At 38.2% G+C, this 13035-nt stretch overlaps 1 protein-coding gene and 1 long non-coding RNA gene across 3 annotated transcripts in view; both read left to right on the forward strand.

Moving 5' to 3' along the window:
* The window catches only part of LOC134538402 (coiled-coil domain-containing protein 170), a 73145-nt gene that overhangs the window by 55389 nt on the left and 4721 nt on the right, over positions 1-13035 (forward strand). For both annotated transcript variants that reach the window (XM_063379700.1, XM_063379701.1), the window contains exons 12-13: positions 9836-9944; positions 11361-11471. In XM_063379700.1, coding sequence (XP_063235770.1) covers positions 9836-9944; positions 11361-11471 — 220 coding nt within the window. The remainder of the gene's footprint in view (positions 1-9835; positions 9945-11360; positions 11472-13035) is intronic.
* Positions 214-5907, forward strand: LOC134538403 (uncharacterized). The gene is made up of 3 exons (XR_010076137.1): positions 214-835; positions 950-5774; positions 5889-5907. It is a non-coding gene; the product is annotated as an uncharacterized LOC134538403 (long non-coding RNA).

The raw sequence follows: 13035 nt of genomic DNA on the forward strand, positions 1-13035 counted from the left end.
GACAGGAGGATCCCGTGGGCCTTGTGTCCCACAGACCATGCGTTTTTTGAAGCCATCCCCCTCCTGCTCACCCACCCTTTTTTCTCAGAAGTGAGGCCATGAGCGACAACCGCACGGGGACGTTAACCGGAGTCAAGGCCATCTCAGGCTTGACAGCCGCAGTTAAGATTCTGCACTTTAACGACACCTAGCGACGACTGTGATAACTAATGCCACTTGTGAGGCGTCGGCAGCGCCGACACTACCGCGCTCGCGCGAAGGTAACGACAACCTTTCCCCTCCTTATGTCTCAGGCCGCTAGGTGGCACCACTGGTTACTCCATTACCCCCTAGCTTGACACACTCGTCGGTCACTAGTCGATTTATTAGTACTTCTTCTCGCCACCAAAAGATAGCGCCTCAGTCGCGCAGTCACTCCAGTAAGATCTAATATTTTTATGCCGGACACCTTCGGGTGGACTCGGTAATTTTCGGTTCAGAGCCTACCCCCCCTTCCCATTCTCTAGAGACCCCGCGCTTATGATATTCTGGTGATATCCCGCTCTGAACTTACTTCGGTGCGCGCCTCCTGACTGACTGGTACCGTTTGTATCTGCGATCTTCGGCGAATCATCGACATCGTATATTATGTAGTCTTCTCAGACTAGAGGGATGGAGTCCCTAGCTAAAATTATTAACCAGTCAGTAGTTTAGTTGAAAGTAGAGAAACTTAGTATTTTTATATAATTTATTTTCTAACTATTCGTGATGACTTCCGTGGCTACCGCGAATCGTGGTACGAGTTTGCGGAGACGAGACGCCCCCTCCTGAGCGCCAGGACCAACACCCTGTTTTGGTAAGTCTTGACGTCATTCCCCCCCTTTAATTTCCCGCTATTGGCCTTTTGCGCCATTTAAGTATACTGTCTGGAAACAGGTCTAATTCTTTGGAATTTTGACTTCTGTTTCAGACAGGGTTCCAAGTTTGGGGCAACCAAAATCCTCTGCCAGAACCTCTGGAGTCGGTTCCTGCGCAGAATCCACCATCCTTAGGCCTACTACCTCGATCACCGTCTACCTACAGCCCCGGGTGATACCCGCATAATTCTATCTTTTTATTCACGAACTCAAAAATAGTGTAACCCAGTTAAGACAGCGGACAGTAAAAAGCAGTTCGAGGAGAAGAAATTTATATTATGTTTTGCAAGGACTATATGTACAACCTTTAAAGTTACCAATGTTGATTTCATTCATGTTTTTAAGTATTGTTATTTTGGTTAAACATTCAGGGCCGGCCCGATAGTCAATAAGTTCAAAAAATATATATAATATAATAAGTGTAATGGTGAGGAATTTAAATAAGATCACTTATCAATAAAAAACCGATGTAACTAAGGAAAAGTCAATCTATAAAAAAAGAAAGAACGATGATTAATAAAATAAGGAAGTCTATAGACGTAACAGTTGTTTTTATTTATTTAATATATAATAACGATCCTTTTACTCCCAAGTATTCGTAGAGAGTCTCTAAATTTTCTTTGTTTACTTCTAGTGTCGCCTCTGTTGTTGACTTTTATAGTTATATATTGAGAGCCTCAGTTATCAAAGTTTCCAAATTTTTTTACCTTACTATTTTATTATTCTTTAAGACACTTGGGGTATTACAAAATTGTAGCAGAGCATGGTTATGTCTATAGGCATACCTGAGTTGAAAGGTCATACCTAAAATTAAAATTTAAAAAAAAAAAATTGAATAAAAAAATTTTGTTTATATTTTTTTTTGTCACTTAAAATCTTTTTGTAGTAAGTAATTTGTGAACTGTCCGCTGATACACATAGTAGCTAAATTGACCTTTGAATTTTTAAGTTATCATAAGTTTTGCTGCACTTCAGTCTCTGTGTTTACATTTGAGCGCGCGCTGTGAGCCGCTGGCTGGCTGCCGCCCACGCAACTCAGCCCACGCGCGTGGCTTATCAACATAGACGTGTCCGCTGAACAAGATACTCCCCCCCCCCCCCCCACACACCCCTAGTTCAGGTGCTACGCGCCAAGGTCAGTCCTGCCGGCTGACGTGACGTTTATTGTAGGTACCGTGTTGTGCAAGCTAACCTGACAGCTTGTTACACCCGAGTACACTGTTCATTTCTCGACGCGCGTAATAATAATAATAATAATAATAATAATAATAATTTATAAAGGCACACACTTCCCACGCAATAAAGCAATTGTTTTAAGCATAAGCTATATTTAAGTGTATCTTCATTTTTTTTAGAACATAATATTTTAATGCTGCATTATATATATCTATACATAATTATATTTAACATTTTAAGGAAAACCTCATGTTTAGTTTCATAACATTTAAAAGGAGTATAGACAGTAATTTATAAACCTTCTAATTTTAATACTACTTTACGCCGATCATTTAATATTAGAATTAATGTAAGCATAGTTACGCTATTTACTAGTGTACCAAGTAAGCTTTACTAGACATTATTCATAACGTATAAAGATTTAATTTTACGAGAAGTTTATTTTGCACATTTATCTAAGGTTAGAGATAATAATTATAATGACTATAATAAGAAATATAAATTTATCGTATTCTATACATACAGGTTTACAGTCAATTTAATTCTAAAAGTAATGTATGCATTGATGCTATTGATTATTGTTTATTACTTTTCCAAGATTTGCATCCATCCATGTGACTAGCTTTTGTTTAGATTTATTTCCTGATTACCCAATGAGATGTGTATTCATTTCAGCCTTCGACGAAAGGTTCTTAAATTAAGTTATTATGGTGTAGGTTAATTAACCATATTTTTTTATAAGCTAGTACGGAGGAGATGATTGCCTAGGACGTGAAGTAAGTCCATTTATTTACATTGGCTATTTTAACCAGTAACTGAACTGCATATTCATAGTTTATCAGACTGTATTGAGTGTTAACTAATTTTGTGTTATTGTTTCAATAAGATTTCTAATTTGTTTTATTTTCATGAAGAATTATTTTTTTTTCTTTCACTGTACAGCTACGTAAATGGAATTTGAGCCCAGTAGCTGATGATACATTTGTGCATCTATATATTTAATGTTATTTTTAAATTCTATTAATTGTCTTGCTCACTCACTCTAAGTAGCTATTTCAAATCATTATGATAATATTATTATACATTGTTTTGCAACTGTGACTTCCAAGGTGGCATTAAAGTTTAATTTTTGTGTATTTCTAAAGTCGAACTAGGTCACGCTCGCCACAGTGCAGCACTATATTCAGGCGTTAAATCGCGAGAGGTCCTCTGAGCCAATGAGCCAAGACCTGGTCCTCTGAGTGAAACATCTCATGACCGTTTTCGAGTGTTCTTTGGGTTCCATTCCCACCACTCATCTTTGGACGGCCAATGTTCAAACCCCCTCTTAGGCAGTGTGAACGTTTGTGCCCGCCATGGAAGATCCGACGGCGAAAATAATTAATTTAAATTTAATTATGTTTATTACGATTATAATTTTATATGTTACGATTTTATATATATATATATAAATTAAATTTGAGTGCGAGGATTAATATTAATTATTATTTTATTATGACTACAATTAATAACTGGATAACTGAACTTTTAAAATATAGTTTATCAAATAAAATATGTTTCAGAATCTAAATATTGTGGTTTTTACAGTCTGTGTTTGATTTAATCTTTTTTCTAAATTCATCGAAAATCGTTGATCTTTCGGGTTTCGAACCCGATCTAACTCAGGGTGAAATTCCCTCGTAGGTATCTTTGCTTCAGCCTGTTGGTCTGATCAACCATTAGAGCTTGAACATATTGATCCTATGTAAGTTAATAAATGTATTTTTTGGGACTGAGGTGTACTTAGCTTTTTGAGCAAGTATAAAATTATATAATTTAGTTTGATCCATCGTCAGAGTGTGCAGGGCTTGGACCCATGCCTTCGACTTCTTATGGACAAACGAATATGTACAGGGGTTTTCATTCCCATTTAGTTTGTAAGTTACGGGTCACCATACCCATATACAGGGGTTCCAATCCCCATATATCGCTGAGTGCTCAAGGACGCATTTCCCTTGTTTTGGCCTCCGTAATTTCAGCTTTCCCTCACGGTGCCCACTTTGTGAAGCTACACGATGTCCAACATCTGAGATCAACGTGATTCAATATTTACTTTATTAAATAATTATGTGTGATCATTATATATAATTTTCGATTCATCATATGCTAAATATTAAAATTTTATTTTGAGTCTCTTGACCTAACAATATTTGAAACTTACTTTATTAATATTGCACCCACAACAATAATCTATAATTATAAATTTTCTTTAAGAATAAGTATTTTTCTAATAAAAAGTTTAAAGTGACCCCACTAGTAATTGAGATTATCTGTAAGGTATTACCACCTACATTAACAAAAACGTTTATTCATTTGCCTCTATCTCGACCCGACTCCCTCTCGTAACTCAACGCGACTGCAGGTGCCGACGCGCCGCAGCCGTGCGCCAAATGTTAGTAGTAGGATACAGGCGAACCTGGTAACTCGTCCTACTGAAGTTTTTGGTTGATTTTTTTTTTTTTTTGCTTTCCCCTGAGCTCCGCTTTAACGCGGGGGAGTATGTGCCGTGTATTAGGGAATTAGGCACGTTTTATTTAAAATTTTGTAATCTTAAATATTTTTTGGAAATATTATTTTTATTTTTTTCTCTCATCTTATTACCTTTACGGCCAGGCCCTCAGCCTCTGTTCTCAGAGGCGAGCTGATTTTCTTTCCCAGCCTCATGCTAGGCTAGCATTCTGGCTAATATTTCTCCCGCCTCCAGGCACGTCGAGGGCCGGTAACTTTATTTCTTCGCGTGACTTATTTTGCCTACAGCAGCTTAAGAAGCAGTGCTGAGCCCTGCTTACTCTGTCACGAGTCGGTTTAGGGTTCACTAGCAGCAAGACACGACATGAGGATCCCGTGGGCCTTGTGTCCCACAGACCATGCGTTTTTTGAAGCCATCCCCCTCCTGCTCACCCACCCTTTTTTCTCAGAAGTGAGGCCATGAGCGACGACCGCACGGGGACGTTAACAGGAGTCAAGGCCATCTCAGGCTTGACAGCCGCAGTTAAGATTCTGCACTTTAACGACACCTAGCGATGACTGATAACTAATGCCACTTGTGAGGCGTCGGCAGCGCCGACACTACCGCGCTCGCGCGGAGGTAACGACAACCTTTCCCCTCCTTATGTCTCAGGCCGCTAGGTGGCACCACTGGTTACTCCATTACCCCCTAGCTTGACACACTCGTCGGTCACTAGTCGATTTATTAGTACTTCTTCTCGCCACCAAAAGATAGCGCCTCAGTCGCGCAGTCACTCCAGTAAGATCTAATATTTTTATGCCGGACACCTTCGGGTGGACTCGGTAATTTTCGGTTCAGAGCCTACCCCCCCTTCCCATTCTCTAGAGACCCCGCGCTTATGATATTCTGGTGATATCCCGCTCTGAACTTACTTCGGTGCGCGCCTCCTGACTGACTGGTACCGTTTGTATCTGCGATCTTCGGCGAATCATCGACATCGTATATTATGTAGTCTTCTCAGACTAGAGGGATGGAGTCCCTAGCTAAAATTATTAACCAGTCAGTAGTTTAGTTGAAAGTAGAGAAACTTAGTATTTTTATATAATTTATTTTCTAACTATTCGTGATGACTTCCGTGGCTACCGCGAATCGTGGTACGAGTTTGCGGAGACGAGACGCCCCCTCCTGAGCGCCAGGACCAACACCCTGTTTTGGTAAGTCTTGACGTCATTCCCCCCCTTTAATTTCCCGCTATTGGCCTTTTGCGCCATTTAAGTATACTGTCTGGAAACAGGTCTAATTCTTTGGAATTTGGACTTCTGTTTCAGACAGGGTTCCAAGTTTGAGGCAACCAAAATCCTCTGCCAGAACCTCTGGAGTCGGTTCCTGCGCAGAATCCACCATCTTTAGGCCTACTACCTCGATCACCGTCTACCTACAGCCCCGGGTGATACCCGCATAATTCTATCTTTTTATTCACGAACTCAAAAATAGTGTAACCCAGTTAAGACAGCGGACAGTAAAAAGCAGTTCGAGGAGAAGAAATTTATATTATGTTTTGCAAGGACTATATGTACAACCTTTAAAGTTACCAATGTTGATTTCATTCATGTTTTTAAGTATTGTTATTTTGGTTAAACATTCAGGGCCGGCCCGATAGTCAATAAGTTCAAAAAATATATATAATATAATAAGTGTAATGGTGAGGAATTTAAATAAGATCACTTATCAATAAAAAACCGATGTAACTAAGGAAAAGTCAATCTATAAAAAAAGAAAGAACAATGATTAATAAAATAAGGAAGTCTATAGACGTAACAGTTGTTTTTATTTATTTAATATATAATAACGATCCTTTTACTCCCAAGTATTCGTAGGGAGTCTCTAAATTTTCTTTGTTTGCTCCTAGTGTCGCCTCTGTTGTTGACTTTTATAGTTATATATTGAGGGCCTCAGTTATCAAAGTTTCCAAATTTTTTTACCTTACTATTTTATTATTCTTTAAGACACTTGGGGTATTACAGTCCTTTAAATACTCGCGGAAATGACACCTGTCCATTGGCTACTGACGCGTGAGACGTCTCAACTAGGCTGTTCGTAATTCGGCACTTTCTTGGATTAGTATTTCCCATCGGCTCACAGTTTCCCGGATGAAATGTGGGCCAATCGCAGAAGCGGTACGAAGGTATAATTGTTTTGATGCTAGCCTATCGCGAAATGAATCCGCGAATTTTTGCATGTCTCTAATAATGAGTATAGACCTGCAAATTTCGCGGATTCATTTAGTGATATGCTACAATTCAAATAATTATACCTTAGCGCTGCTTCTACCATTGGTTCACTGTTAATCTGGAGTAATGAGGGCCAGTTAGAGACCCTCGCTCATAGAAGTGTCGAATCACAGACACTCAGTCGAGACGACTCACAAGTCGGCAGCCAATGAACAGGTGGCATTTGCCCGAGTGTGTAGAGTGTAGTAGAGTCTATCCTGGAGAAGTGCTCGAATCCGCGAATTTTGCAGGTTCTCTAATAATGAGTTCTCGTAGAACATTGTTGTCGAACGTTTCTGACGCGAAATTCACAGAGACTAGGGTATTTGGCCAAAGAGAAATTAAGAGAGCACTGTGCTATACACGTTGATAGGCTCGTTTTCGTACTTTTTCTTCTGTGATGATTTAGTCACCCGTCCAAAAAACATATCAGAACTGAGAGAGACAGATATGAACGAAATAATAAGAAAAAGAGTGTACGCATTAGCTTGTTTCAGAAAATATCCTACACAGTCAGCCGTGAATGCCTTGAATGTTATATTTTGCTACCAGCTCCGCTCGCGTTCCTTCTTGTTCAACCAGCAGCGTAGAGAGCGCTGTTGAGACAGTCCCTGCACTTCCCGCATATATAGCGCTACCTGTTGTGAATTTCGTATTTCGTTCAGAGATTTGACGGGTTCCAAATGGCAGAATTGTTTGAATAAACAGTAACGCGGACAGTTATTTTTTATGGTGTAAGTATTTCAACAGCGAGAAATATTTATTTAGATAATTGTCTTCTTTATCTTTCTCCCCACAGATCCATACCTTACGATATACTTACGATTCGAAGTTAGAATTGCCAAAGAAGTTTCACTTCTATCACGTGTACTGAGTTACACGCGCTCTTTTAGGTAGGTAGATTTCAAAGAAATACTACCTATTGTAGCCGATAACTTGGTGTGACATTCTGAAAAAATCGTATATAGTTTTTCGTTCCATGGTTCATATACCCCAAAACCATAGTCAAATGAAAAGTATATACATAATATATACATAATGACAATATTGTGGACACCATAACTGTCGCAATTTTTCACAAATCACTTCCAAACTGATACATAAAATCTAGTGGTGGAACTTTTCGGTCGAGTATGTTAATGGGCAATATTCGACCAAATGGGTAGAATTGGGAAAAGGTTTAAAAAAAATAATATGGAAAATGTAACATCAGTTTCAAAGTATTATAACTCATGGGAGTAATACTAAAATATTTTGTCTAAAAACGTTTTTTATACCACCAACCATAACTTAAAGGGCTGGAAAAAACAAGGGTTGGAGGACAAAAAATCATAACTCTGTTCGTTGGCACACCAACGATTTCGTTCAAAGTATTTGTAAATATTATAAATTATCTATAAAACTTTTCTGTGGAACAATTTTTGAAACGACGAACAATTGCTGCAAGGGGTTAAACAAATGTTTAAAAAAAATAATCATAAATTCCATACCTTATGCATTATTAAATCCATTTCTTGTTTAAGGCTTTCTATACTTTTCTAAAACAGCATACATTTTATTTATTATGGAAAATGTTTCCTTAGATCCACACAACTTGATTTATTTGCGGGCGCAACAGATTTTCCGACAAAAAATTAGAAAATCTAATCTAATTTTTATTAAATATACCTGTGAAATCTTTCAAATGTGTTCACACACAGTGTTTATTTTTCTCCTAATGAATGTTAAATTGGGATCAAACATATTTTTTTCTCAGACATGTCGATTAACAAATCCTGTAGACATTGATGGCTGTCATATGTTTGGTGCTTATGAATGGGAAACAAATAAATGTATAATTAATCGCGTAAGTTTGTCTTTAACCTAAAAATGTCCTTGCCATACACTGATAATATCTAGGTCGTCTTAGCCAATCTTGACGCTGTACGTTGGTATTCAAATGAATACACCTGAAGTGCTATAAACCCGAGACACTACACACAAATGTAGTGACGGTTACACATCAGATTTTATTGTTTGTTTAAAGTAGCGCGAGTCGTTTACGCTTGGTGATGTTCTTTTTTTCGCCTGGCCCACTCATCTGGAAATCATTGCCGAAACAAAGCGACATTATTTGAGAGTGTCCGACTGGACAGAATAATTTATGGAACTTCTTTTGCTTACATAATGAGGCCTGCAGTGGGATTAAATTTTCCTTCTCTAAATCGTGGAATTTTGATTCCGTGCTGAGATCTCAAAACCTCTTTCATTCACGCTTTTTTTTCGGCCTTTGCTGCGTAGCGAGGTGCCGCCGGGCGCTCCTAGCGGCTGGTCGCGGAACTAACCCGGGACTCGCACGAACTAACAGCGCGTGGTGCAACCACTGGAGGGTGGATTGCAGCTTCGAGCGTGCGCATTGTGCACACGAGCGTTATGTTTAACGGAACTTTTGCAAACACGGTCCGCCGCTATTCGACTCGTGATGTACGTAGCTCCGACAACGCACCGGCGTTTCAGCGAACGAAAACGCGTGAATGAAAGGAAGGGGTCTTAACTTCACAGTTCTGATTTGGAGAAGGAAAATTTAATACCAGTTTAGGAGACCTCATCATATCTGAACCTCGGAGTCATACGTCACCATGCCCACTTTCTGGCAAAATGCACTTTCAACCATAAACTTGACCACCGTCTGACTTTTTTTCGAGTGGAATACAACACTAAGATCTACGATATGTCAAACGTTCACGTTTTTTGTTGAGTAAATAAGTGTGGTACAATTTAAAGTTATTTAAACTTCTCTCATGTAAAATATAGTTTGTGACATAGCGTGTTATGCTTCCGTGGTACGCTTATAAGCTTAAGAATCTTCAAGTCTTCTGTCCAATTGGGCAATGATTTCCAGATGAGTCGGCCAGGCGTTGGACACGGACGATAACTTCAAACAAACGATAGGTATTAAAATGTGAAGTGTGGGCGTCACCGAGTGTGGTGGGTGCTGCCACCCGGGAACTGCGTGTGTGCCGCAGGGTGAAGAAGCTGCTGAAGCAGGTGGAGCGACTGCAGCTGGAGGTCTCCGAGGCCAGGGCTCAGACTCGCGAACTGAAGACACAGCTCGGGGACGCCGCCGAATACAAGGTGGGCTGCGAGCAAGCACGAGTTCCCGCGGTCAGCTCGGCTCGGCTTGTGGCGTCCCTGCCCGAACACGCCCGAATAGTCACCTTCGGCCAACCTCGGGTTTATTTATAATTCTCTGTTTGTTTTAATATAGCTATATACTAACCTTACTAACCGTCAATAGTGTATTAAAGTGTTTTAATGTAGCTAACCTAACCGAACACTTTTAATATTTGAATTCATTTTTCCTGCGCAAAAATAAAACAAATCCCGAGGTTGGCCGAAGGTGAATATTCGGGCGTGTTCGGGTAGGGACAGAAACTTGTACATCTTAGGCTTCTCGTGAGCCAAACGTCTTGCGAGCTTTCGGCGCCGGGGTATGGCATTTTATAAATAAATAAAGACGCAGTATTAGTTACGTTTTGGAATACATTACGGAGATTAATTTTTTTTTATGTATACATTCATAACCTTTGAATCGTTTCAGACGTCACAATAAAATATGACTTTAAATAATCCTGGGATTACCATCAAAAACCTGTGTGAATTTTAAGTTAAAAGCATGAGCAGTTTTTTCTTATTTTAATCGTGTTGTACAGGCAAAAATATTTCAACGTTAGATTTGGTTTGATTATCTTATTTGCTTACGGGGGGAAAAAATCATATTTAAATGTTATAATTCGGAAACCACAGCCAGGCACTTCAATGTTATTTTTTTTGTATTGATTAAATTCATCCTATCTTAAATACGAGGATTTATTTTTTTTTAACGTGAATACGTCTTTAAAATTGCTTCCATAGTGGGATACAATTAAAAAAACGAATAATAACAAAATCGGGGGATACCGTTTGGTGTTGCAGCTACATATCTATCAACTCCATCCAAAATTTAATTACACCACTGGATAGCTAAAGGATCAAATAATTCGTTTTGCTAAGTGAGGATTGGACGCATCGCGCGCGGTGGAGGGGGAAGCGCCGCCATTTTTTAAAATAAAATCCGTTTGATCAATAAAAAAATAAACTCTTAAAGAAAGGTTCTTATTGACAGTTTTAGTTTACAACATTTCTACTTAATTTAAAAAAATCGCTATTCAGTTCTAAGCACTTTTCGTAACGTTGCACCAGTTTCTTTAACTACTGTATAGAAGTTCGCCGCCTGGGAATCAAACCAGTTGACAACGGCAGTCTTGAGTTCCTCGTCAGATTGACAGACAGTTCGGGTCACCCACAACATCTTCAAGGACAGTCTAGCAATCAGCAATCAGCAGCAACAGCAGCCAGTCTCTCGGGTCGCCGAAGCGACCACATCAATATTAAAATACTTAAAATAAATATATTATTTTTAACTTTAAATTTATTATTGATTTGGGGAGTGAATATATTTAAGGAAGTTAATATGACGAGATAATTATTAGCTGTCCGATTTGCCCACAGATTTCAGCCCTGGAGAGAGCTCGCAAGATAGAAGAACTTCAGAAACGACTGGTTGAAAGTGAGATGTTAAGAACACGTTACAGTCGCAAAGTAACTCTCCTGAAAGACCAGGCACGTGTTACACTATTTTCATTTTAATATCATTACTTAGAATATAATATACTCTCGAGTGAAATAATATTGTAAATAACAGTAACTGTTAATTTTCAATTAAATATTGGAATTAAAAATTGGTTATGAATCTACATAAAATTCCTGTCATTTTTAAAATCAAATCATCTCTTAAAATTTAAAAGTTACATTTTTGGTTGGTAGTTTTCATATATTTATTATTGGTACCTAAAATAAATTATCATGCTTGATTATATTGGGATATATAATTATTTATCTTTGAAACATACTTACCCTTTTCTCACCACTTAATGGGTTTAACATCGCAAAATATTACAATTGTTTTTAGTGTTTTTCGTATGTTTATTATTGTTACCAAAAATAATTTAATACGCATAAATATATCGGGAGATGTAATTATTAGCCTTAAAAACATTCTTACCCCCTTTTCACTTCTTAGGGGTTCAATTTCGCAAACTAAAAAAAATGTGGATGTTTGTATTAGAATGTTTACCCAATATAATTTATTACGCCTAGTTAAATTCGGAAATGTTATTTATCTTTAAAATATACGTTCCCCTTTTTTCACTCTTCTAAACATTTTTTTTCTCGCAAAATTTAAATAATTTTATTGGATGTGTTTGTATGTTAATTATTGATACCTAATTCATTTTCTTTAGCTTGATTAGTTTCAGAGATATAATTAATCATCTTAAAACCATATTTACCCCTTTTTTACCCTCTTAGGGGTGGAATTCGGTAATTGTATATAGCCTAGCTTCTAAGTTATCCATGCGACTTCCATTACATTCACGGAATTACTCCTACCCAATGCCGCATACCGAGAGCTAAGGTGTTACACATCAAAAATATATTCAAATAAACTACACATGCATTCTACTTTGGATTACCTACTTGGTTTCGAACCTGACGAATGCGAAAACAAATTGTTTGGTAACAAATTTTGAGAAGAAACTATTAAGCTAAAATTGCACTTACAAAACATTAATATCGGAGACTCGGGATTCATTTCGTCCGATTTTGCCCATTAAAGAACTCTACTTTTCCATTCAATTCAATTCATGTATTATTCGGAAGTAATTTGCTGAAAATAACTGCAGTTGTAGTGCACATAAATATGATAGATTTGATGTTAGTTTTGTGTCTAGGGACCGTGAGACTATAAGGCCGGTATTCCAAGACACAAAAATGTTTGGGTGTTTAATATGCTACACCTGTACCCTAACCGTGATCCTAGTGCACAGTAGGACACGGCTAGTCCGTTAATTTTAGGGAGCGGATTTCGGTGTCCTATCCATGACCTATCTGTTGCCCAAATTCCGCGAATGCGCAGAGCTGACATTTTTTCGCTGATTTCGTCAAGATGGCAGACCCGTGGCTGGTGCCATTAACTCGTATGTATTTAATTTCGTAAATATTGGGTTACGTGCCAAGCGTATTGGTGTGCCAATGAAACTTTATAATAGCGAAACTATTCTGGAAATACATTTTGTACACTTTAATGGTCATAAAAAGAAATAATCGCAAACAAAAAAGACTTGTG

This window comes from Bacillus rossius, chromosome 13, assembly GCF_032445375.1.
Source record: "Bacillus rossius redtenbacheri isolate Brsri chromosome 13, Brsri_v3, whole genome shotgun sequence".
In the NCBI taxonomy this organism is placed as follows: domain Eukaryota; kingdom Metazoa; phylum Arthropoda; class Insecta; order Phasmatodea; family Bacillidae; genus Bacillus; species Bacillus rossius.